This window comes from Strigops habroptila, chromosome 20 (assembly GCF_004027225.2).
Source record: "Strigops habroptila isolate Jane chromosome 20, bStrHab1.2.pri, whole genome shotgun sequence".
NCBI lineage: Eukaryota > Metazoa > Chordata > Aves > Psittaciformes > Psittacidae > Strigops > Strigops habroptila.
The window spans coordinates 5,382,269-5,406,265 of record NC_044296.2 but is presented as its reverse complement, the minus strand read 5'-3'; the positions used below and the strand labels follow the sequence as shown (position 1 = coordinate 5,406,265).

The following is a 23,997-nucleotide window of genomic DNA, read 5'->3' as shown; positions in this document are numbered from 1 at the left end:
GTTGGAGATGCAAACAGGCACTTGGACTTGATGTCCCCAGTGTGGCCAGTGCTGTTCCTCTGCTCTGGTGGCCTTTGGTAGCTTCTCTGGGGTGTCCCCATGGCCCTGGTGGGTGCTGCCATGCCGGGAGCTGGTCCTAGGAGCTCCCCCTGACCACCTGAAGGTGTGGGGGGCAGCAGGGGGAGGCTGCTGGTGCCCAATGATTCTAATGGCCTTGCAGGAGCAGATAGCAAATTGATTTGCTTCCTCGCCCAAGGCCCATAATCGCTTCATCACTTTAAAATATTAATGCTGTACTTCTTTGCTCGTTTCCCAATTACCCTAATTGAAGGCAAATTGGTTAAGAAGGTGCAATGCAGAGTATCAGGGGGTTTAGTTCACTCAAATGACAGTTTTAAACCTCCCTAATCCTATTAACGGGCAAAGCCGCTAACGCTTAGAGACGCTGCGTCAGCTTACCGGGGCTGGGGCCGGGCGGGGGGCGGCCCGGGGGGCACTGGCCCCACGTCACCAGCTCCAGTGGGGATTTGTCACCTTTTTAGTTCATTAAGAGGCCTTGGGCAGGGGTGACCCAAAAGGGTGCTGGGCGGGAGGCAGGTGGCAGCTATGGGGGGACAGGACGATTAGCCAGAGACCTGCCCGAGCGTCCTGACCCGAGTCCCAGCTGGCATCGGGATGCAGCCCCACTGCGAGCACTGGGGCTGCCCGTCAGGGTGGGGTGGGATCCCCGTGCGGAGCCGGGATGGAGGAACCTGATGTGAAGCGGGCGGGTTGGGGACCCTAGTGCCACCATCAAGCACTGGCACTTGGTGTCAAGTGCTGGGTGCCAGTGCTGCTGCCATCCATCAGGAAGCTGGCTGGGGGACTGGTGGGGACAGGGGTGGCCCCATCCCATGCAGAACAAGTGGATTTTTGCACCCAAATTGGGAGATTTTGCAGATTCTAAAGAAAGGCCGGAGAGCAGGAATGGTGGGCATGGTGGGAATGGCAGGGATGGTGGGGATGGTGGGATGGTGGCAATGGTGGGCATGGTGGGCATGGCAGGACACTGGAGGAGGCTCCTGGGTGTCAAGCCCATGTCATACACTCCCTGGGATGATCCAACAGTCCCTTGGCTGGTACCTGGAGGGTTCCTGACCACACTGGGGACACACCGAGCACCTCATGCACCCAGGGACCTCCTTGCTGGAGCTCCTGCAGCTTTGGTGGCTGAGACCTGTGGCTCTTGTGACAACAATGAGCTCCATGGCACAACTCCCACCCTCCCAGCCCCATTGCGCAGCCATGGGCAGCCCGAGGCTGGTCCATCGCCACAGACCTTTCCGGAGCAGATGGCCCCGGCGTGGGGAGGCTGGAGGCGGCTCAGCGTGTCCATCCTTTCATGCAGACACAGCGGGACTCCCCCAGCGGCTCCGGCTCCGGCTCCAGCTCCAGCTCCAGCGGGAGGTGTCGCTGGGGCTGTACATTTTATAAGGGTTCTGCGAGCTTAGTCCTCGGTGCCTCAGGCAGATTAGACCTCACTAAAATAGGCAGGTATTAAGTGATCTCAGCAGCCCCCAGCCTTCCGGCGCCGCGGTGGGGAAGCCAGTGCTGCTGCAGCGCCTGGGAGCAGGGAGCAGGTCCCCAGAGGGGTGAGAGGCAGAGGGGAGCCATGGCCAAAGGGATCCAGCCAAAGGGACCCGGCCAAAGGGACCCAGCCAAAAGGACCTGGCTAAAGGGACACAGCCAAATGGACCACATTGCTGCCTGCACTGGTAGCGGGATGCTCAGTAGGGGATAAATGCTGCCACCATCCTCCCCCATTGGTGCTCCCCTCCATGGGGTGCCCCAGGGTGGAGGGGCATCAGGTCCCACTGGCTCCAGTGCCTGGGGGCTGCTGTAGAAGGCAGGGAGAGACGTGGGGCCCAAGTGTAATGGGCTGGTTGCTGGCTCTGGGGCATGTGGGGCAGCTCTGCTGTAGTGGTGTCATTGAAACCACACACCCCCCAGCCCGGGGCAGGGTTTGTGGGATGAGGGTACGGCAGGAAGAGCAGAGTGGTGCCAGCAAATGATGCCTTTATTGAGCCAAATCATCACAGAATCCCAGCCTGGTTTGGGTTGAAAGGACCTTAAAGCTCGTCCAGTTCCAGCCCCCTGCCACAGGCAGGGACACCTTCCACTAGAGCAGGTTGCTCCAAGCCCCTGTGTCCAACCTGGCCCTGAACACTGCCAGGGATGGGGCAGCCACAACTGGTATGTGAGGCCCTGGCGCTGGTTCCTGGGGGTCACAGAGCTTCAGCGACCCCCCCCCCCGCTCTGGCCTGGGGCTCAGACCCTGGGCACCACAGGGAGGGGCTTGGACGGCTGGTGGGGACCCAGGCACCGGCGCTGTCGGGGTGGGCAGCGATGTCACATCAGGGCACACTTCTCCTTCACCTCATCCATGCTGCCCAGTGCCCGGTCCCGCAGTGATGGGAGGTCCACGTCCCGCAGCTTGCTCAGGAAGGCAAAGGCCCCGGCGCTGCCATCCTCCTCCTCGGCCTCGTCTTCCTCACAGTGCACCATGGTGGCCAACTCCTGCGGCAGCTCCACCGCTCCGCCGGCCACGTGCAGCTGAGCATCGTCCCGCTCGTCCTGCACACGGGGCAGGGTGTTGGGTGCGGGTAGACCTGGTCACCACCAGCCATGGGGTGCGGGGTCGGGAGGAACCACTCCCCTGGGGGGGGCGTTGGGAATGCTGGGGGACACCAGGACTGTCCGGTTCCATACGCGGACCACTGGGCAGACACATGTAGCCGTTTGCTGCCCTCTTCAGGAATCATCTCCCTGGGCAGCCGCCCGGCCTGGGGCTGTCCCAGAGGGTGGAGGGTCCATGGGAAGACCTCGAGGTCCCACCATGGGCTGGTCCTTACCTGGGCCAGGTGGTACTTGTCCCGTAGGTGTATGCGGACAGTGGCCCGTCCTGCCTTCCTCTGTGCAAACGCCTTGTCCCGCTCAATCCTGCAGAGGCGGGTGCCACGTTGTCACCCCCTCCTCACCAGAACCACCCTCCCCATCATGGCCCTGGGCCTCTAGCAGCACAGAACAAGCATTTTCAAGCCTTGCAACGTTTTATCTTTAAGCTTTCATCTTTAAGCTTCTCCTTCCACATTGGGCTGGATGGAGAAGGAGATGCCAAGGTCCACAGGAGGGTTGTAATGGGGTATGGAGGGCAAGGGCCACATCCTGCCCCTCCAGCCCCAGCAGAGATGCTCAGTGAAGGTGCCCATTGGAGGGACTTGCTCGGTTCCTGGACGCTGTGCCACTGGGTCCCCACAGCACCTGGACTCAAGGTGGTGGGACCTTAACGCAATCCCATGATGGCCCCTCTTGTCCCTCAGCTCCATGGGTGCTGGGCTGGCACCAGACACCCACCACGTCGAGGCACTGGCACCCATGGGTGGCCCTTGTCACCTACAGTGCACTAAACCCCTGACCCACCCCATGCCAGCACCCACAGGGACCTCCTGTGCTCTGCGCCTATCCCTTGCCCCGGCTGCCTCCCTGGCCCTGTGGCACCCTGGGGACAGCCCATGTGGCAGATGGGACCCCGGTCCCTGTGCATGGAGGATTCCATTGACCCCCAGCCCCACCAAAGCCTTACTTCTCCTCCAGCAGCTGCCGCTGGTACTCCTCAAACTCCTCGCGGGACATGCCGTTGGGCAGCGTGGCCTCCTTGGCATCCTTGGGGGGCCCCTTGGGTGGCTCCTCCTCGCCCCCCTTGAAGCTCTTCAGGGCCGCCGTGAAGAAGGAGGCCATGAGTGGTGGCTGTGGCAGCCCGTGCCCCACGGTGCCACTGGTCCCAGCCGGGGGCCAGCGCCTGCAAGGTCAGCAGGACCAGCCCCAGGGGCACCGCGGATCAGGGGCGGATTAAGGCATTAGAAGGGGAAGCCACAGGCACTGGTGTGGAAAGATCTTCAGGTGCTGCTTGCTGTACCCAAGGGTGCTTGGGGGGCATGCTGCGATGCTGTCCCATAAGGGTGATGGGGAGGTGGAAGAGGCCACTGAGCCCCAGCACACCCTAGATCCAGCCAGGAGACCTCCCATTGCATGGGCCCCCAGTGCAGGGCAGCACCCCAGGGCCTCCCTCCTCCTCCTCTTCCTCCTCACTGTTCACCATGGAGCCCTGTGCTGGGAACCCACAGCCACCCACACCGGCACAGGGACAGCTGGTGCAAGGAGCTGGTGCAGAGGAGATGCAAGAGGATTAACCAAAAAAGCCCAATCAATGGTCAAAGGAGTGGAAGGAAGGGAAGACGAGGGAGACAAAGCTCACGCATGTGGCCCCACGGCCCCACTAATCCTGGCTCCACCGAGACGTGGAGGTTCTGTGGGAGCTGGCTCTGGGAGCTTCCCAGTGCCAGTGCCCTGTTCCTGTCATCTCTACATGAGCAATTCCCACGCAGGTTCTGACTGAAGGAATATCCCTGGCTGCACTGAGCACAAGGGAGGCAGGGCCAGGCTGAGCTTGAGGGGGCTCCGAGGGGCTCCCCCCAAGCCTTTGCCAGGCCCCAAGAGAGGGTCTGGCCTAATTTGAGCCCAGGGTCTGAAAGAGGCTGTTGAATTAATTTAGTTTAATCAAAAAAGCCCAAATCCGCGTGGTTTAGCTGCTGCGGGCAGTGGCTGGAGCAGGGCTGCCTCAGGGTTCAGGTTCCATCCTCCAGCGGGTGGAGTTGTTCCGTCCTGTCCCCGTCACTGGGATGGGCAGCTCGAGGGGACCCCACACTCCATAGGATGTACCCCATGGGAACCTCCTCTGGGCTGTGTGGTAGGAGGAAGGCCCCGTGCCAGGACGGAGGAGGCTGTTGCCTCCTCTTTGGGTGCCCTGGGGTAGAAGAGGTTCCCCTTCAGCTGCTGCCCCATCTCCACCTTGAGAGTGGTGGCACAGGTTCCCCTGCTGCCCGGCCACCCATTGCTGTGATGATAGTCCCAACCCTGGTGGGTCCAGGGGGCTTCTGGCCATGGGTCCTGGGATGGGACAGGGCTTAAACATCCCCCAGGTGCTTCAGCTCCTTCTGCAGCTTCTCAGTGAGCTTCTTGAAGGACGGCCGCTTGCCTGGCTCCAGCGCCCAGCAACTCTTCATCAGGGCATAGACAGCGGGTGGGCAGCCCTCGGGGGGCTCCATGCGGTACCCCTGCTCCAGCAGCTCCGTCACCTCCTTCAGGCTCTGGCAGGATGGAGGAGCCAGCTGAGACTCCCCTTCCCTGCCCCTGCCCCACCAGGGGCTTGCCCCAGACAGGGGACACTGGGATGTCCCCATCCCATTGACCTGCAGCGTCCCTGGCACAGCACTCACCAGCTTGGGGTAGGGCGCGCGTCCGAAAGAGAAGGTTTCCCACAGGAGGATTCCATAGCTCCACACATCCGACTTGGAGGAGAATTTCTGCAGCAGCAGGAGGAGGAGAGGCTGAAGCCGACCTCCCTGAGGGCAAAACAGGAGCCAGAGGCTGCCCCCTGTCATCCCCAGCTCCCCCTTCCCATCACCTGCACAGCCCCGGGGTGATCCTGCCGCACTCCTCTGGAGCTGCCCCAATCCAGGGGCAAGGGCTGGTCAGGACAGAGCCCGAATTTTGGGAGGTGCAGGGCTGAATGTGGCAGAAGCCACTGCAGGACAAGCATGAGCAGAGGGAGCACGGAGCTGCTTTGGGAGATCCCCCCTGTGCCCCTCACCCCTTCCCACCATCACTCACGTTGTGTTTCAGGGCCTCCGGGGCCGTCCACTTGATGGGCAGCAAAGTGGCGTCTGCACCCTTAGGATCGACCCTGGCCAAGCCAAAATCACTCACTTTGGCCACATTCTCCTCAGAGATGAGGATGTTGCGAGCAGCCAGGTCCCTGTGCACCAGCTTCTTGGACTCCAGGTAGTCCATGCCTTGAGCCACATCCCTGTGGTGGCCAAGGGAGGCAGAGCACAGTGTCACCACATGTCCCCTGGGGATGCCTGGGGGATGCAGAGCACCAATTCCCAGCCCAAAGGGAGGGACATGGACTTACAGAGCGAAGAGGAGGAGCTGCTGGGTTGGGACAAGTGCCCGGCCCCGTGTGCGCAAGAAGTTCACCAGGTTGCCCTGATAGAGGAGGAGAAACATGCCAGGACCAACATGATGGGGCTGCCCGGAGGCTTTGCCTCTGCAGTGCCCAGCATCCATCCAGCTCAGCCCCTAAACATGGATTTTGTCCCCAGATCTGAGTGGCAATGGGTCCTGCTGGCTGCGGACCAGCCAGCTGCTCCCACCTTGCTCATGAACTCCATCACGATGTAGAGGCCGTTGTGCAGGATGACACCGAGCAAACACACCAGGTTTTTGTGCCGGACCTTCCTGCAGTGGAAGGGGTCGGGGTCAAGGGGGTGCCTGCTCACCCCTGGGACATGAGGCAGGGTTAGGCTGCATCCCCCTGGGAGGACTCACGTCATGGCCGCTGTTTCAGTGAGGAAGGCCTGGGCAGTCACATCGCACTTGATGTTCTTCACGGCTACCTTCTGCCCCATATACTCGCCCTGCAGCACGTCTGGGAGGGGATGTGGGGGGTCAGGCTCAGCCCTACACCCAACACCCCTCATCCCAGGCTGAGCCCCTCCATACCATGGGGAGGGGATGAGGACATCAGAAGGTGCCATTTGGGGAAGCCTGGGGTCACGGAATCTTCAACCCCATCGTCTCACCTACCTCCAAACTCGCCTTGCCCAATGCGGTCTCCCAGCGTGAGGTGCTGCAGGTTCAGCAACCAGCCGGCTGGCCATGGGCACAAGGGCAGGTTAGCAGGGGCCACCATGCTGCCTTGTGCCCAAAACCCGGACCACGACCTTCTGCCATCATCCCCTACCTTTGGCCAACTCCTCCTCGGCTGACTTCATCCCGCTTTTTGGCTTGGGCTTCACCAGCTTGGTGCAGATGGCTCCCTGCTCCTTCATGTAGTGCTGCCAAGGGGCAGACAGATGGAGGCAATGCAGTGATGCCATCTCCTACCCCAAGCTTGGGGTGTGGAGCTGGGGGATGCTTCATGGGTCCCCACCATCATTGCCACCCACCGGGGCCAGGTTTCCCTGGCACTGCGATTTGCAGCCCACGTCTCAGCCCTGCTCCCACTGGACACAGCCAGGGGAACACCGTGGTGGACTCAGGGTGCTCCAGGGTGCTGCCGGTGAGCCGGACAGCAGCCGATGGATTAAAGCCCTGGCGGAGGAGAGTGGTTTGCAGCAGCAACAAGGAGCGGAAGCGATGGCAGTCATGGTTACAGAGCAGGGCCAGAGGAGCTGAAAGGGGGAAGGACCCACCCGAAAGCAGAAGTTGTGTCTAAATGAGGAGAGCACAAGAGAGTGCACAGCTCTGGTGAGGAGATGGGCAGCAGCTATGAGACAGGGCGAAGATGGGCCTTGAGGAATAGCTCACTGGAAGGGCTAGAGCCATGGGGACAGCAGGAGAGAGGGGGCTTGGAGGGGACAGAGATGTGGTGAAACGCCTCGCTGGGTCTCAGACCCTGTCCAGAGGCTGCCAGGATCTTTGTTTTCCAAATGCCCTAAGTCCTGCTGCTGAGTGAAGCGCTGAATGAGCAGGGATGGGTGGAACCATGGCCCTGGGCAGCGGAGCGGGGCTGCTGCCAGCACAGCTGGTTTGCAGCAGAGGATGTTCCTGGGACATCCCAGATGTGTCCATTGCACCCCAAACTCACTGGCAACCACACGCCTTTGGCAGGGATGGATAACAAAGGTAAACACCAGGTAATGAAACCAAACGAAAACCACAGGAGAAAAGGACAGGTACCTGCCACTGCTCCGTGGGACCCCAGGAGGTTTGGTGCTGGTGGGGTCCCTGCCTGGCGAGGGGGGTCTCACCTCGATCATGTCGATGAGGTTGGAGAAGTGCTGCTGGCTGTCGATGCTGAGCGTGTTCTCCTCGTGCACCACGCGGTAGTGGATCACCTCCTTGCCAAAGCTCACGCACAGCACGTAGTCCCCGGGGTGCCGGACAGACTCGCGCACCAGGAACAGCCCGTCCTCAGGGGGCTGCAGCTCCTGCACTGCCTCCGCCCCCGAGATCTTCCCATGGAACCAACTGGGGAGAGGAGCATTGTGGAGCCTAGCTGTGCCTGTGGGCTTCCCCTTGCGCCGGCAGTGAGATGGGGAGAGCAGAGCCCCCACCAAAGCTCTGTAGATACCGTTGCATAAAACCCCTTCCTGTGAGGTCCATCCCAGATGGGGGGATGCAACTGAGGTCTCTAAAGCCCCAACGAATCTCTCCATTGCCAGGGCATGGCTACAGGCTGCTCCGTCCACCCAAATCCTGGCTGGGGGGACAGCGCACTGGATGCCTGAAGGCTCTGCCAGCCCGATCCCCACCCCTGGATCCCCCCACATGTACTCACGGCATGAGGCTGAGCTTGGGGTCGGCACGGATGGCGCCGCGCTGTCGCAGCGCACTGGCCGCCATCAGCCCCTCCTGCCCTGTCTCGTTGTGTCTGGCGCGGTACCAGCCTTTGCCCTGAGGGTGAGAGGGTCTCAGAGCAAGGGAAGGAAGAGGGGATCCCACTAGGATGATGATAGCACTAGGGTCCCATCCCCTCCATGTTCGTGGCGCACCCACTGGGCTCACCTCCACGGCCTCAATGATGGTGACCACGTCACCCTTGTGGAAGGCCAGCTCCTGGGGCTTGGGCTTGGTGTGGTCATGCTTGGTGACACACTGTGTCCCGGGGGGCCAGTGTTTCTGGAAGGGAGAAGGCAGCATCAGCAAGTGACAACGAGAGCTGGACCCCCTCCACCTCCCACAGCCATCAGAGCCAGCCCGAAGGACCATCTCCAGCCTTGGCTGGGGACAAGGGGCACCAGGCATGAGGTCTCCTCCACCCCACTGTGGTCCTGGGGGTACATGTCACCCTGATGTGGGCAAGGGAAGTGCTGGCATCCCTGTGGCAGCCCTGCTCACCCCAGACATGGTCGGCCGTCAGCACATCAGGGACTCCCTGTCCTCTCCTGCTGCCACCTGCGGAGAAGAAACCAAAGGGGGCTGTGGAGGGATGGGGCTGTGGAGGGATGGGGCTGAGCTGGCGCAGCACAGGCCACTGCTGCTGCCTCCATCTCCTCTGGCCAACACAGCTCCTTCCAAGCCTTGTCCATCATGTGGGGCAGCCCCACACCAGAGGATGGAGAAAAAGGCTCAAAGGGTTCCATCCACTGACTCCTTGAACAACTGAAATTGTGGATGGTGGGGCTCATTGGGCAAATCCTTGGCAGCACAGGGTCTGGAGGGGAGACAGCCCACCCATTGAAACCTGTGTCTTCAGTGGCCCTGCCTGGGCTGCCGTGCATCCTCATGCCATGGCATCATCCCCAAACCCACCATGCTCTTAAAAGTCAAGTTATGGCTCTGTAATTTTGTTCTGATTTCAGCACCCATCCTCCAGATCCATTTTGCAGTTGGCATTTCCCTCTCCCTCTGCACAGCAGATGCTTTCCTTCCTTTCCTAAAGGAAGGTGGGATTTCTCAGTGCTCACAACTCAACACTCTTCACCTTTGCACAAGACACCATTCGATGAGACCCACGTCCCGTGTAGGTGAAGCTGCCTTGTGCCCACCTTGCTCTTTTGTACCAGAGGATTAGATAGTGTGAAGCTATCCTGGCAGCTCGCTGCCCCTCTATGTTTCCAAGAACTCAAACCAGCCAGGGAAGCATCAGCTTTCAGAGTAGAGAAACATCTGAGGAGGGGAAGACGTGGTTTCATTCCAGGCCTGGTTTTCTTGGTGCTCAGTGAACATGAGAGCCCAGGCAGGGCAATGTGGGGCTGGGACCTCTTGTGAAAACCCACTGTGGCCTCTTGGAAACTTCTCGCCAGAGCAGGATGAAGCCTCGCTGCCCTGCTGGCCTGGGAGAGGCACAGGGGCTCGCTTGGCTCCTTGGAGCAGCGATGACGGTCTGTGCTCTCTTTCTCTTTTGGAGGGTGAGTCACAGTCACTCCTCTGCATCACCGGTGGTAAACCCCAGCCTGGCTCCATGACGTGAGGATCTGAGGGCTTTACCCAGTCCTTATCCAGAACAACAACAGAAAAGGGACAACTGCAGCTGTGGCAAGGTTCATTTTAGCAGGCAGCAGTGTTACCTCTTCCAGGAGCCATCGTTTGCAAGCAGAGACATCCTCTTGTCCTGCATCTGTGCCACACGTATTATCTTAGTGGACTTGAAGGTACAAGGCACAGCCAAAGTCTGATGTGACCAGACGCATCTCTGCTCACATTCCAGGCTGGATGAGGACCTCATGGGCTTCAGGACAGGGTCTGCTCCATATCCCCCACTGTGGTACACATGGTACAAGGAGGGACATGCTGGCTGCACCAGGAAGGACAAGAGGAGCTCTGGGAGGTGGTACTTCACCTCCTGCTGCTCCAGGACAGTACTATCTGGTAAAAAGCAGCAACTGTTTGCTCAGTCCTGCCTGTGTGGTGCTTGGAAAGGATGGATCCTCCACTCTGAGCTCCCAAGAGAGCTTCTCTCTGCCAAGCCTAGGGCTCAGAGTGCCGGACATGCACCCCAACATGGATAACTGCCCCTGGAGCCTGGCCATGCCTCCACCCAGGCAGCAAGGGCAGAGAATCACCTTTCTCCTGACAACACTCACATGCCTTGTCCTAAAGCAACTATTTGTTCTTGGAGATGTTTGGTCCATCACTGGAATGAATGTTGCCACAAGCAGGACATGTGGTCAGAAAGCCTGGGGGTGGGGGGAGACATTTGCCCCCTTCCTTGCTTTGGAGCTGTTCTACACTTCTTTTACATCAGTTAACCTGCGTGTTTAGTTTTGGTTTCGGTTGGAAGGGACCTTAAAGCTCCTCCAGCTCCAACCCCTGCCACGGGCAGGGACACCTTCCACTAGAGCAGGTTGCTCCAAGCCCCTGTGTCCAACCTGGCCTTGAACACTGCCAGGGTTGGGGCAGCCACAGCTTCTCTGGGCACCCTGTGCCAGCGCCTCATTTGCAATGAGGATGAGGAGTACAGAAACACGGAGGGGTTTGGTGGAGCCATCCCAGCCCTGAACTGGAGAGTTGAGGCTGGTTTCCAGTCACCTCAACCGAGGAGCTTCCAGGACCCAATGCACAGCGATGGAAGACAGGCCAGGCTGCACCCCTGCACTGAGCCTGGCGCTGGGTGCACTGCACACACCTTTGAAACACAACCTGGAGAATGTACAAACACGTGGACACACTGAGGGGCACTTGGACAAACAACAAGTTCTGCTCTTCTGCTGAGAAGCAGGAGGCACCTGGCTGGTTTCCCCACTCACCACCATTGTCTTCACATTGCAACACTACGTCCATCCCTCTTCACGGGCAGAGCAAACACAAAAACATCTCCCCTAGTCACCGACCCTCGCACTTACCTCCCACCAACGTCCATGCAGGGCTTTGGGGACAACAATGTCACACGTAGCCGGATTCTGGAGTTCCTGGAGTGTAAATTTTCTGTCATATGGAGCACCAAAGCTCTATTTTCCACGGCATGCTCCCAGAATGAGCTCCTGTGGTACTTCCTGATTTCTCTTCTGGTAAGGGCTGCAGATGCAGCGTCCCAGCGGCCCTAGTGCCTGCCGCCGCCGTCCAACATTCATCACGAGTGACTCATTATTTGACAACACTTACGACAACTTTTACCCTTTGAGGGCACAGGTACACACCCAGCTAGAAATGGAGATCGTCAGATCCCATATCCTCCAGCGCCGTGCAGCGCTCACAATGAATGAATGCAAAGAGGGAGATCTGCTCTCACCACTTTGATGGCCACCATCAGTGCAGCCACCTGAGGAGCTCTTGGACACTGAGGCTCAGGAGAGGATGTGGTGGGAGCAGGAGGGATCCTGAAGTCTACTCCCATGTCAGCACTGACTTCTCTAAGACCGAGGGGAGGCTGATCCAAGAGCACGGCACAGCTTGTGCTCTACAGGGGCTGAAACCCCAGATGACAGAATCGCAGAACCCCAGCCTGGTTTGGGTTGAAGGTACCTTAAAGCTCCTCCAGTTCCAACCCCTGCCACGGGCAGGGACACCTTCCACTAGAGCAGGTTGCTCCAAGCCCCTGTGTCCAACCTGGCCTTGAACACTGCCAGGGATGGGGCAGCCACAGCTTCTCTGGGCACCCTGTGCCAGCGCCTCAGCACCCTCACAGGGAAGAGCTTCTGCCTTATCTCTAACCTGAACTTCCTCTGTTCCAGTTTGAACCCATCACCCCTTGTCCTATCACTCCAGCCCCTGATGAAGGTCCCTCTCCAGCACCCCTGTAGCCCCCTTCAGACACTGGAAGCTGCTTTGAGGTCTCCACGCAGCTTCTCTTCTCCAGGCTGAACAGCCCCAATGTTCTCAACCAGATACATTAACAGGATTGAGATGGGAAATTGCAGAGGCCGTTAAATGAACACCACTGTCTAATGGCAGTGGCTTATCTATATCCTCCAGCATCCGCAACTGGTGGGGAGAGGACAGTTGCCTCCACAGCTCATCCTCCCGGGCAGAAAACTGGAGACCAGTTTTGCACTCACGTTCAACGTTCCCATTATTCTAAGCAAAATAGTGTGAAGGAAAAGAAAAGGCAGTTTCAGGCAAACACCATTCTTCCCGTGGGGTCTTGTTTTTCTTAGGTGTGTATCTTTTGTTTTTCATTAAAGGGTGTTTAAGCCTTCAAAACATACTGACAATTCAATGGCAAAGGCAGGGTAGAAGAAAACTACTCCAAACTAACCTGGTTAGGTATTTTTTTTCAGATCCTGGTTATATTTCTCCATCAATAAACAACTTCTCCAAGCCAGTTGAGTGAGTCTGGTCATTGGATCCTTGTGATGTCTTTGCCCAGGAGCACTCCATGCATTACCCTCTGGATTTGTAAAGGTCCTCAGGTCTGTTCAAGCTTGAGCACAAACACAAGAGCCCATCCTGACAGCCCCTGTGCCATGCTCCTGGGGCTCAGCGGCAGATCTCATGGTGTCTGTGCAGTCCCTCTGTGACAAACGGATGTGTTTTGCGCTTCTGGGTTCTGCCAGATCCGGTTGTTGTCACAGACGTGACCACAGAGAACTCAACATCACATGCAGGGAACAACTTCCTCATGGCCAGCAAAAAAGACTCCCACTTGCTTCTGCCGGAGCTGGTCTCCCACTTCTCATACCTGGCTATCAACACCCAGTCAGTGCCTTAATCTTTAGTATGTCGATCCTCAAAACCCCTTTAGGCCCTGGGAGCTGATCTAAGGTATTCCTGAAGCCTTCTCCAGACTGAGCAAGCTGTCTGCTCAGCCTGTCTGCAGAGCAGAACTGCTCCAGCCCTCTGATTAGTATTAGGCCTTCCTCAGGAATCAGAAGGCAGACAGGGCTCTCCTTCCTGGAGAGAGTGTTGCTACCAATATTGTTCCAACAGAGCAGTTCAGCAGTGCAGAGGAGTCTGAACATCTGAACACACTGAACGCACTTTGAGAACTGAGGAACGTTCACAACATGAGCTGCTGCTCCTGGGTGGTGCTGTGGCCTGTCAACAGCACTCCCAACATGATGCCTTCAAGAACGTGCTGTCTGCCACTGCCAGGATTTCACAGGCTTGATGCCCTGCTTAGAGTCTTTTCTACACAAAGCCCCATTGCCTGTGGAGAGGAGAAAAGTGACATGTTAGAAGCGAAAAGCAAACAAACATGCTGTCCCTTTAACCCAACCTTGCTGCTTCTTTACACATTTGCCTGTCCCTGGGACTCTGCCTCAGGTTTTTTAGCACTTTGGGATCAGTTTCAAGATTGAGTTCTCACAGGCCAGTAAAACCACCAGGAACACGTCAGCTTCGGTGATAATTTTTGTTATATAAAAATAGCTAAGTGAGAAATCATCTTCGCTGCTTTACCATAAAACCCAGGGACACGCTGCCCTCCCCAACCAACCACACACACACCAACCCTTTGACCTGCACTTGATCATAAGCAGAGCTTCCCAGGGATGAACTCAAGTGGATGGGGAGCTCAGCTCAGAGCCTCTCTCTAAAAACATTAAAGATCTGAGACAACTGACTGCATGCGGGATTTTACAGCTGATAATCTTCTTAACTGCAGTAATCATACAAGAAATTCTCCCTCGGAAGCATGCAGAAGAGCAGAATATACCACCTCTGTCCTTTAGACTAAGTCTTTGAGAGTCTCCATGGACATTTCTGTTATTTACTGGCATTTTTCCATCACTCACCCACTGCACTTTCATGGGTGAATGCAAGAGTAGAACTTGTCTCCCCATCTCCTGTCACAGTCTTTATTTTGGTGGTGGGATTGTAGCACTACTCTCTGAATGCTCAATACAAACCCCCTGAAGCTACACCCAGAGCTTACAGCGAAGCCAGGTATTTTTTCCTTCATCATTTCCAACCTGAGACATAAAAAGTGTCGTTTGGGGGTAACTACCCATGACAGTAACAAATAATCTGCATTTAGGCACGTCTCACTGGAATGTGCTTCCACAAGATGCACTCCTTAGTAAAATTTTGCCAGCCCATTGAGTAATGTACAGCAGCTATTTTAATAGCTCACAGCAACAATTACGATGCTATTTCAGACAGGAAGGAAACACAAGATCCATTAAAGCCACAAAGGGCCCTAGAAAGATGCCACTGAAACCCCCACATAGAAATTTAACTAGAACATGATTCATTCATGTGTAGAGACAAGGCAGTATTTGTCACTATAATGGATATGACTTGATTTTAAAGCTTGTAAGAAACAACAATCATCTAGCAAAGAATTGTTATAAGGTCTCCCCTGAGTCTCCTCGGTCTTATAACAGTCTTCCAGTGCCTAAAGCGGCTACAAGAAACTTGGAGAGGGGCTTTGGATGAGGGCGTGTAGGGACAGGACAAGGGGAATGGCTTTAACCTGCCAGAGGGGAGATTGAGATGAGCTCTTAGGCAGAAGCTCTTCCCTGTGAGGGTGCTGAGGCGCTGGCACAGGGTGCCCAGAGAAGCTGTGGCTGCCCCATCCCTGGCAGTGTTCAAGGCCAGGTTGGACACAGGGGCTTGGAGCAACCTGCTCTAGTGGAAGGTGTCCCTGCCCGTGGCAGGGGTTGGAACTGGAGGAGCTTTAAGGTCCCTTCCAACACAAACCAGTCTGGGATTCTATGATTCTATGTTATTGCACAGTTTGTATTGATGGTCAGTCTAAGAAGCTTTCTGCACTCCCAAAGCATGACAAGTTGATATTGCTTCTTCAAGATCTCAAATCTACTCCTTTATCAGAGCTACCAATCAACACCCAGTGCAGACAAGCCTCGCTTTTTCAGCAGGAGAATAAAACACTGAGGTATCCACATAGACTAAAAGGTGCTGATGAAGCCATCCATCCTGGATGCTGAAGCAGAAGTATACCTATAAAATTAAATAATCAAAAAGCTCCCCTGAGCTCCATTGTGTGCTGAAGTGTTCTCAGTACATAGATTAAAAAAATAAATCAAAGCAACTCCCTAGTTAAACAAACTCTCAAGCAGCCGAGTTGGGACCTAATAGTTCAAAGGCACACGTCTGAACAAAAGATCTGGGGTTTTTTCCCCTCGGAAAGCATTAGTGATATATGTCTGTAACAAATCACGAGATGTAAAGACAATGATTCACTTCATTATCTTTAAACCATGAGAACAGAATACTCTACTGAGATACAAAGGACATGCTGGTATCAGCTGTACTTTGCTCCCCGGTAGCAGTCTCGGCAAGCAAGGAACAACAGAAGGGTTATGACAAACGGTGCAGCAGAGATGATGTGGCTGCAGTCTGAAACTGTGTCCCTGCACATTCATTTCACAGTTACAAAGAGCTCCCTTTAAGCAGCAGGGCTCTGAACTGAGGAGGTCCAACACAAGAGGGACATGGAGCTGCTGGAGCGAGGCCAGAGGAGGCCCCAGAGCTGCTGCGAGGGCTGGAGCAGCTCTGCTCTGGAGCCAGGCTGAGAGAGCTGGGCTGGGGCAGCCTGGAGAAGAGAAGGCTCCTGAAGGGGAGACCTTAGAGCAGCTCCAGTGCCTAAAGGGGCTCCAGGAAACCGGGAGAGGGGCTTTGGACAAGGGCCTGTAGGGATGGGATGAGGAGGAACGGCTCCAACTGGAAGAGGGAAGAGTTAGATGGGATACCGGGAAGAAGTTCTTCCCCATTCGGGTGGTGGGACACTGGAAGGGGTTGAAGGGAGAAGCTGTGGCTGCCCCATCCCTGGCAGTGTTCAAGGCCAGGTTGGACACAGGGGCTTGGAGCAACCTGCTCTAGTGGAAGGTGTCCCTGCCCATGGCAGGGGGTTGGAGCTGGAGGAGCTTTAAGGTCCTTTCCAACACGAACCATCTGGGATTCTGTGATTCTAAGCTCAACAGGCACAAGTGGAAGGTCTCGCCCCTGGGTAAACACAACCCAGGAGTGCAGCACAGGCTGGGATCTGCCTCACTGACGACACCAAGGACGGAGCAGCCACCCCGGCTCCGGGGTGCGCCTCCCGGAGGCAGGACAAGGCCAAGCGGCCGCCGGGAACAGCAACACGGCCGGACGACCGCGGCCGCCATCTTGCCCGCCCTGAGGGGGCGGAGGGAGCAGGGCGGGGACAGCCCGCCCCGAGCGAGCCCCGCCCCCGAGCAGGCCCCGCCCCCCCCCCGCAGGCCCCGCCCCCCGTACGTGAGCGCGCTGCGGCCGCCATTTTAGGTGGGCTCAGAGGGGGCGGGTCGGCAGTGGTGGCGGCGGGGATGACCCGGTGTGAGGAAAGCTGCTCGGTACCGGCGGGAAGGACGCGAAAATAGGGCAATAATCACTGGAGGTGCTGTGCCGGAATCTGGAGGCAGCGGGCGGCTCAGGAAGCCTCATCCAACCAAGCTGCTCCCTGCGTTGCACCTAGGGGAGTGCGTCCCAAAGCCTCCCGCAGCCCGTGCTGTGTGCTGCCCGAAGCGCTCCGGCGATCCCTCCTGTGGAGCCCGGAGCGTCCCGGGGAGGGGTATTCGCGTCTGGTTGACCTGGGGCAGGGGGTTGGAGCTGGAGGAGCTTTAAGGTCCCTTCCAAGCCAACCCATTCCCTGGTTCTGTGGTTAATGGGGCACACAGAGCACAGCTCACCTGAGCTCACGGCAGCACCAGGCACCGGCCACGTTCAACACACACCATTCAGTTACAGACACTATCCACAACAGTCCCGTTTCCATTCACACTCTGCTTGCTGCTGCTGTTGCCCCCACAGCCCCGGCCCTGCACGACGCAGCTCCCATAGGAAAGCAGGATCAGCGCATTTTGCTGCTGCTGCAGAACCACCCCCAGCACGGCCCAAGAACTGAGGCTACAAACTCACTCTGTGAGACCTCCACCAGCCACGCCAGCTGGAGATCTTCCTGCTCACACTCCGGCCAAAGGGGAGAGCCCGCTGCAAGCGCAGGTCGCAGCCCTGCAACTCAGGACTGCCAAACACTTTGCCTCCTGAACCCACAGTCCCATCTGCATCGTTACACACATACAGTTACACTGCTTCAGGACAAAAACTGGGACAGGCACAGCGTCATGGAGCACGCTGCAGAGACTGGTGAGCCCAGGAGTTTATTATCCATCATACAACCCAGGCTTAACCCCCCACAGCAGGGAGAAGCTCTGTACTGCCATGAGTACTAACAGTAACTCCCTTCACTCTGCTCCTGCTGCATGAGATGATGGTGGCAAACGGGTCCCAGCATCGCCCTGGTTGCAGAGAGCTTTTTTCACGGTTCAGAATGTCGTCTTGTGCCCATGGCCTTGATTTTTTGGAGCTAGGAGACCCATATTAGGCCTGGGAATGGGATTTCTTAATTAAAGCCTGAACGATACAAGTTAAATACAAACTTCACAGTAAAACAAAGCTGCCATTGATGTGCATGACAAAATGTGATATTGTGGCTGGCATACATAGCAGCGCAAGCAAATAACAGATGCACAAACATCTTTAATGCTTTATGAGGCCTTGAAGGATATTTCCAGACCTGTCAGGCTTGGAGTTTTGCATGTGAGGATTCCCCATCTGGCACTGAAAGAAAGGAAATCAAGAAAGGAAATGGGAACATTTTTAACATGTCTCTTAATCATTAACCTCCTCGGTAGATGCTTCATTTAATGATGCTGACCACTGTGTTCTCTTTGACACTCTGCCCTCTGGACTATGGCAGAGGCTGGGCCACCCCTGGTGTTACATACAGAGGATGAGGATCCTCCATGTGATGGCCCAGTAGAACAGGACTACTGGAGCGATTTCTGGAACTGGTTTCTGGGCAGATAAACCAGGTACCATCAGTGCAACAGTGTTGGGAAATTATTACACGAGGCCTTGCCAAAGGCTCCATCAAGACAGGTAAAGATATCTGCATTTTCATCGCATGATTTCCCGTGTGTTCCACTGGGATTGGGACTCGGTACAAACTATTTCCACGCACGTGAGTGCAAGGAAATGGCAAGGAACATGTAGTCGTGTATGGGTTTGCTGCTGTATTGCAAGTTCAGGTGTGATCTCACTGTTCTTCTGTTGCAGACCTCAATAAAACTCAAATTATGAGTTGCCTGCAAATGACAAAATCAAATCACACCTTTGAATGCAGCAGTATTCTGATTTTTTGGCCATTGACCAGCATACGGGATTTACTTGCAAGCTCACAAGTATGTCACACATTGCACGTGCTGCTTTGTACCATGGTGTTCTTGCAGAATATTGTGTTAATGGCAAAAAGATGTTTCCTGCAGAATACTGGAATTTTACATCTACAGACTCCTCCTGTACAGTCGGAACAGGTTCAGTTATAGATAGATGCCCTTGGCTACCAGAAAATCACTGGCAGTGGGCAGAAGGACAACTCCTGACCTGCAGGTCCCTCAGGCCATCGCAGAAGGACTTTTTGGAGCACTGACCCCCGCAGCTTCTCCTGCAGATCATCACTTGCATCTCATGGGCACCGCAACAGTTTAAACTCTTAACCAGTCACAAGCCTCCCTTTGTGTTACTGCTCATGGAGAGTGCCCTGTTTGCCTGAGGTCCCATGGAAAGACTTCGGCTGCCGGCAGATTCTGACCACAAACAGCCGGAGCCCGGGGCTGTCCTGCTACGTCTGAAACTCTTTTGCTACAGGGAAGAACTTGTGTTTTTCCGCCCCCCAGAGCAGCGCGGACGGACTGGCGCAGGGGGAGCGGCACAGACACCGCACACGTTCTCCTCCCGGCTCCTGCACGGCACGGGCAGGCCTCGGCGGAGGACGCCCGGGCCGCGGGAGCCCCGCCGCCGGCAGCGCGCACCCGGCGCCGCGCTCCCGCCCGGCCATGGCCGCTGGCGCCTCGCACGCAGCGCCGCGAGAGGCCGCCCCCGGCCGGCGCTTGACGGACAACCCGCGGGGCCAATGGGGCACGGGACACGTGCGCATGGCAGCCAATGGGGCTCGGCGGGCGGGGAGGGGGCGTGGCCGGCGGCGCTGCTAGCGGCTCGTTGTGCGCGCTGCGGAGCCGTTCGCCTCCCGCTGCACAGGCCCGGCCGCGCCCGCCTCAGGTGAGCCCGGGCCCGCGGGGGCTGTGCGGGGGACCGCTGGGCGCCCGGCGAGGCCGCGGCGGGCGGGAGCGAGCGGGTGGTGGGGGCCGCGGCGGCGAGGCCGCGGCCTGGGCCTGCAGGGGGAGAGCCGGGGCCTTGCGGGGGGAGGAGCCAGCGGAGGGGGAGCGCGGGCCGGGGCCGCGGCCTGCGGGGCCGGGCGGGCCTGCGAGAGCTGGATGCGGCGCAGCAGGGCCTGGGGCCGCCGCGCTCCTGGGCCGCGGGTCTCGCTCCCCGCGGCTGCCGCGGAGTTAAGCGGGGCGGGGAGGCGGCGGCGCTGCCCAACTCCGCGCCTTGTGTCGGAGCCCTTCTGCGGGTTGATGTCGCGGTCTTCCATGTTTATGTGGCCTTTTGTCTGCACGGACACAGCTTTTTAAATCTCCCACCCTCGTTAAGATTGGCGCGTCTTTACTGAGTGGCAGTACCTGAGGATGGGCTCCCTAACGTGGTCAGTGCGTGCGAATCGGGACCTGCTAGGAGCAGGGTTCGGTAATGCTGTGCTAAGTGCTTTTGGCCGGAAAAAAATCATGCCTGAAGTAGCAGCCCACTATTGTTAGTACTCGTGGGAGGCTTCTCGGAGCGAGCACTTACCCTTTCTTAGTGATGGGAGAGGCAAGAATGTATTGGGGGGGATGTGGGTGAAAGGAAGCGGGAGAAAGGGCCGCTGAGCTCTGATGGAATAGCTGTGTGGAACTGTGTGCTGGCCTCCTGCTCTAATGCTGGGTGCTGGAGCAGCATTATCTGCTGGGCTTGCATCTGAGCCTTGCTGGAAAGGGAAGTGTGTTTTCTTGCTTGAAAGACTTTGCTCTGGGACCCTGTGATCCACTTAATGAGGCATCTGTGGAAAATGAAGGAGGGAAAAAATGGGAAGGGGATAGGTTAATTCCCTTTATCAGTGCTTATTGTTGACATTTGGTCACCTTTTGTGGTCTTTGTATTTGTCTTCCTTTTCCTTTTATGCCCTGAATGTGGATGTTAACTGCTCATACTGCTCAGCTCTTGCCTCTTCACAAGCCCAAAGCCTTCACCAGCTCGTGTTTAACCACTTTTCTTTATACCTCAGTGTGAACAGAGTTCTCTGCCTTGTGTATTTCCCCTTAAAACAGTGATGATTGATGTGATTTCTTGGATATCTGCAACTCTTGGGTTAGAATCATAGAATGGTTTGGGTTGGAAAGGACCTTACTTCCAACCCCCCTGCCATGGGGGGTTAAGCCTGGGTTGTATGATGGATAATAAACTCCTGGGCTCACCAGTCTCTGCAGCGTGCTCCATGACGCTGTGCCTGTCCCAGTTTTTGTCCTGAAGCAGTGTAACTGTATGTGTGTAACGATGCAGATGGGACTGTGGGTTCAGGAAGCAAAGTGTTCGGCAGTCCTGAGTTGCAGGGCTGCGACCTGCGCTTGCAGCGGGCTCTCCCCTTTGGCCGGAGTGTGAGCAGGAAGATCTCCAGCTGGCGTGGCTGGTGGAGGTCTCGCAGAGTGAGTTTGTAGCCTCAGTTCTTGGGCCGTGCTGGGGGTGGTTCTGCAGCAGCAGCAAAATGCGCTGATCCTGCTTTCCTATGGGAGCTGCGTCGTGCAGGGCCGGGGCTGTGGGGGCAACAGCAGCAGCAAGCAGAGTGTGAATGGAAACGGGACTGTTGTGGATAGTGTCTGTAACTGAATGGTGTGTGTTGAACGTGGCCGGTGCCTGGTGCTGCCGTGAGCTCAGGTGAGCTGTGCTCTGTGTGCCCCATTAACCACAGAACCAGGGAATGGGTTGGCTTGGAAGGGACCTTAAAACTCCTCCAGCTCCAACCCCCTGCCATGGGCAGGGACACCTCACACTGGAGCAGGTTGCTCCAAGCCCCTGTGTCCAACCTGGCCTTGAACACTGCCAGGGATGGGGCAGCCACAGCTTCTCTGGGCACCCTGTGCCAGCGCCTCAGCACCCTCACAGGGAAGAGCTTCTGCCTCAGAGCTCATCTCAATCTCCCCTCTGGCAGGTTAAAGCCATTCCCTTTGTCCTTAAACCACTTTATTTTGTTTGTTGGTTCTTGCATGTTCTGTCACTTTCTTTTCTTCCTCTAAAAACCCTCTTTGTCTTGACCTGTCAGAGACATGTCATTGTAGTGTCAGAATCTATTTCTTTAAGCTTTCCCTCTTGAAGCTTTGGTCTCTGCCTAGTTTCTTGCTTATTCGTTACGAACCCTCTATGACTTGATTACAGTAAAATGTAGTCAGTGCAACATCTAATAACGTGTCTTGTGGATAAGCTTCTTGTGAAGGTGGTGACTTTTAGCTACAGGAACTCAAGCTTTCTGTATTTGCAGACTTCAAAGAGAAGCTGTTCTTTTTGCGCTTCCAAGTGCTTCAGAAAAAGCATGGAAAGCAGCTGCAGGAGATTCCCACTAACTGAAGCAGTGAGGAAGAGTGACAGAGCTCAGCAAAGGCGAGGTGTCACATTTTGCCTCTGTTGGAAATTGGTCAGGGCACTTCTCCTTTTTGATGTGCAGTTCTGTGATCGAGGCACCTGCAAGCTTCAAACTGCTGGCCTGCATGATCCATTCGATTATACAGCCTTGTTATATGTAGATGATGTATGGAAAAATAGCTTTTAACTTTCTTTTGGTGGGTTTTTTTTTGGTGGGGGGTAGGGTGGAAATAAGCTGTGCTGAGAAGGCAGAGATGTTCTTCATGTGTGTGGTTTTGCTGTCTAGTTTTGTTTTTGTTTTTAGTATTGGTAGCAGTGGCCCAGTAAATATAAATTATAGTTTTCTTTTAGCCCACCACTTCCATGGCCTCCTTGTAGGAGTGCAGGAGCAAGCTGTGGTGTTTCATAATGGAACGAATCACAGAATAATAGAGTGATTTGAGTTGGAAGGGACATTAAAGCTGATCCAGCTCCAACCCCTGCCACGGGCAGGGACACCTTCCACTAGAGCAGGTTGCTCCAAGCCCCTGGGTCCAACCTGGCCTTGGACACTGCCAGGGATGGGGCAGCCACAGCTTCTCTGGGCACCCTGTGCCAGCGCCTCAGCACCCTCACAGGGAAGAGCTTCTGCCTCAGAGCTCATCTCAGTCTCTGGCAGGTTAAAGCCATTCCCCTTGTCCTATCCCCACAGGCCCTTGTCCAAAGCCCCTCTCCAGGTTTCTCGTAACCTTCAAGAGTTGGATCAAGCCTTCAGAGATGGATTTCCAGCTGCCTGTTTTGTGCTGGTAAGTGAGTTGGAGAGGGGCTTTTGTCAAGGGCATGTAGGGACAGGACAAGAACATCCGTATGGATGTTCATGGAGACATCTATGCTTGCAGGTTGCAGTATGGAGAGCTGTTGGGGACATGGAAGGAGTTTGTTTGAAGAGTAAAAGGGGTTTTCTTGGAGATTATGGGGAAAGTAGAGGGGTTTGAGAAGAAAACGTGGTAGGTTGGATGGGGGGGTGTGTGTGTCCAGTCTCTGTCTCCTCTATGTCTCGATTAACCTCTTGCTTCTCAGTCGTGTCCTGACAGCTGGCCGCAAAGCAAGTTTTTGCCTGGCAATACCTTGTTGTATCATCCTTAAACTCTTTCCTGAAGCAGTTGGAGCTGTTGGCGGCTTTGCAGGCCCTGCAGACCCTTTTGGTGTGTGGCATTGCTTTTGGCATGTGTTCAAACTTGGACACCTCAGCACCTCTACATCTGCCGTCTGCAGCTGTGTGGATTGGTTTGGCACTGCCCTTCATGTAGTAGTGTCCTTTTTGTTCTATTTCAGGTGTGGTCTCTAAGGAAGACTGCTCAGCTTCAACACTGAGTGGTAGAGCAGTGTCCAAGACATAGCCAAATTTGTTGCTTGCCTCTGCGTCAACCCTGATTTGTGGGGGGCTGAGGGGGTGTGTTAATGTACATCATCCATGTGCTGAACAGGAATTGTTTTCAGGATACAAAGGCCAACACTTCTTCAGGGGCTGTTTTTACTCTCACTAGCATAAGCACAGTTCACCACCAGTGGAGGAAGTGGTTTCCCATTAACTCCCAGTATGGCCAGAAAGGGTTATTGCAGTAGATTGTGTAAGTGCTTGGTGAAAGATTAGGAAGAAAGGAGCATCTTTATCAGTGCTCTGCTCCTTTTCCTCTTCTCAGCTATGCCTTCATTGCTCTGCATGCTTTGTGCCTGGTATCCCATGAAAATGTTTGCCAGGCCTTTCTGTAGGGCTTCCTAATGTCTGAAGGAAGCAGAAGGAAGGCTTCCTTCCCAGTCCTGATAGCTTCTGAACTGAGGATGCCCTCTGCACTGCATGGTTATCACCGGAAGTATTGCAGGCAGTGAGATTAGGCTGTGGTGAAGTGATTTACAGGTGATAGGCACTTGCCAAACTCCTGCCAGCTTTGCTTAATGCCAGGTACAACTCTGGTAACTTGTCATCATAGAACCCCAGACTGCTTTGGGTTGGAAGGGAAAAGCTCCTCCAGTCCCAACCCC

The 23,997-nt window shown here is 56.0% G+C and overlaps 3 protein-coding genes across 10 annotated transcripts in view; 1 reads left to right on the top strand and 2 right to left on the bottom strand.

Moving 5' to 3' along the window:
* Positions 1–2,388: 2,388 nt before the first annotated feature.
* LOC115618244 (complexin-3-like) lies at positions 2,389–4,028 on the bottom strand. The gene is made up of 3 exons (XM_030509607.1): positions 3,623–4,028; positions 2,892–2,979; positions 2,389–2,613 (listed from the first exon to the last, which is right to left on the bottom strand). Exons 1-3 carry the CDS (start codon positions 3,775–3,777, stop codon positions 2,389–2,391), a joined length of 468 nt encoding a protein of 155 aa, XP_030365467.1. The 5' UTR covers positions 3,778–4,028.
* Positions 4,029–4,570: 542 nt separating this feature from the next.
* Positions 4,571–13,039, bottom strand: MATK (megakaryocyte-associated tyrosine kinase). 2 transcript variants are annotated; one of them, XM_030509605.1, is made up of 14 exons: positions 12,743–13,039; positions 11,391–11,456; positions 8,944–9,000; positions 8,611–8,724; positions 8,384–8,499; positions 7,854–8,073; positions 6,845–6,938; positions 6,688–6,753; positions 6,430–6,529; positions 6,255–6,339; positions 6,014–6,087; positions 5,710–5,905; positions 5,316–5,402; positions 4,571–5,186 (listed from the first exon to the last, which is right to left on the bottom strand). In XM_030509605.1, the coding sequence occupies exons 3-14, from the start codon at positions 8,950–8,952 to the stop codon at positions 5,004–5,006; spliced, it is 1,344 nt and encodes a 447-aa protein (XP_030365465.1). In that variant the 5' UTR covers positions 8,953–9,000; positions 11,391–11,456; positions 12,743–13,039; the 3' UTR covers positions 4,571–5,003. The 2 variants fall into 2 exon arrangements, with proteins under 2 accessions (XP_030365465.1, XP_030365464.1); XM_030509604.1 differs by lacking the exon at positions 11,391–11,456.
* A 4,733-nt stretch (positions 13,040–17,772) lies between these two features.
* Positions 17,773–23,997, top strand: part of ELAVL1 (ELAV like RNA binding protein 1) — a 39,802-nt gene continuing 33,577 nt past the window's right edge. For 4 of the 7 annotated variants that reach the window (XR_003994740.1, XM_030509388.1, XM_030509383.1 and 1 more), the window contains exon 1: positions 19,416–19,527. The gene's annotated coding sequence lies outside the window, so the exon portion shown is untranslated. Of the gene's footprint in view, positions 18,349–19,415; positions 19,528–19,829; positions 20,012–22,666; positions 22,761–23,997 lie in introns of those variants that run through there. The other 3 variants (XM_030509384.1, XM_030509385.1, XM_030509386.1) reach the window with 3 other exon arrangements.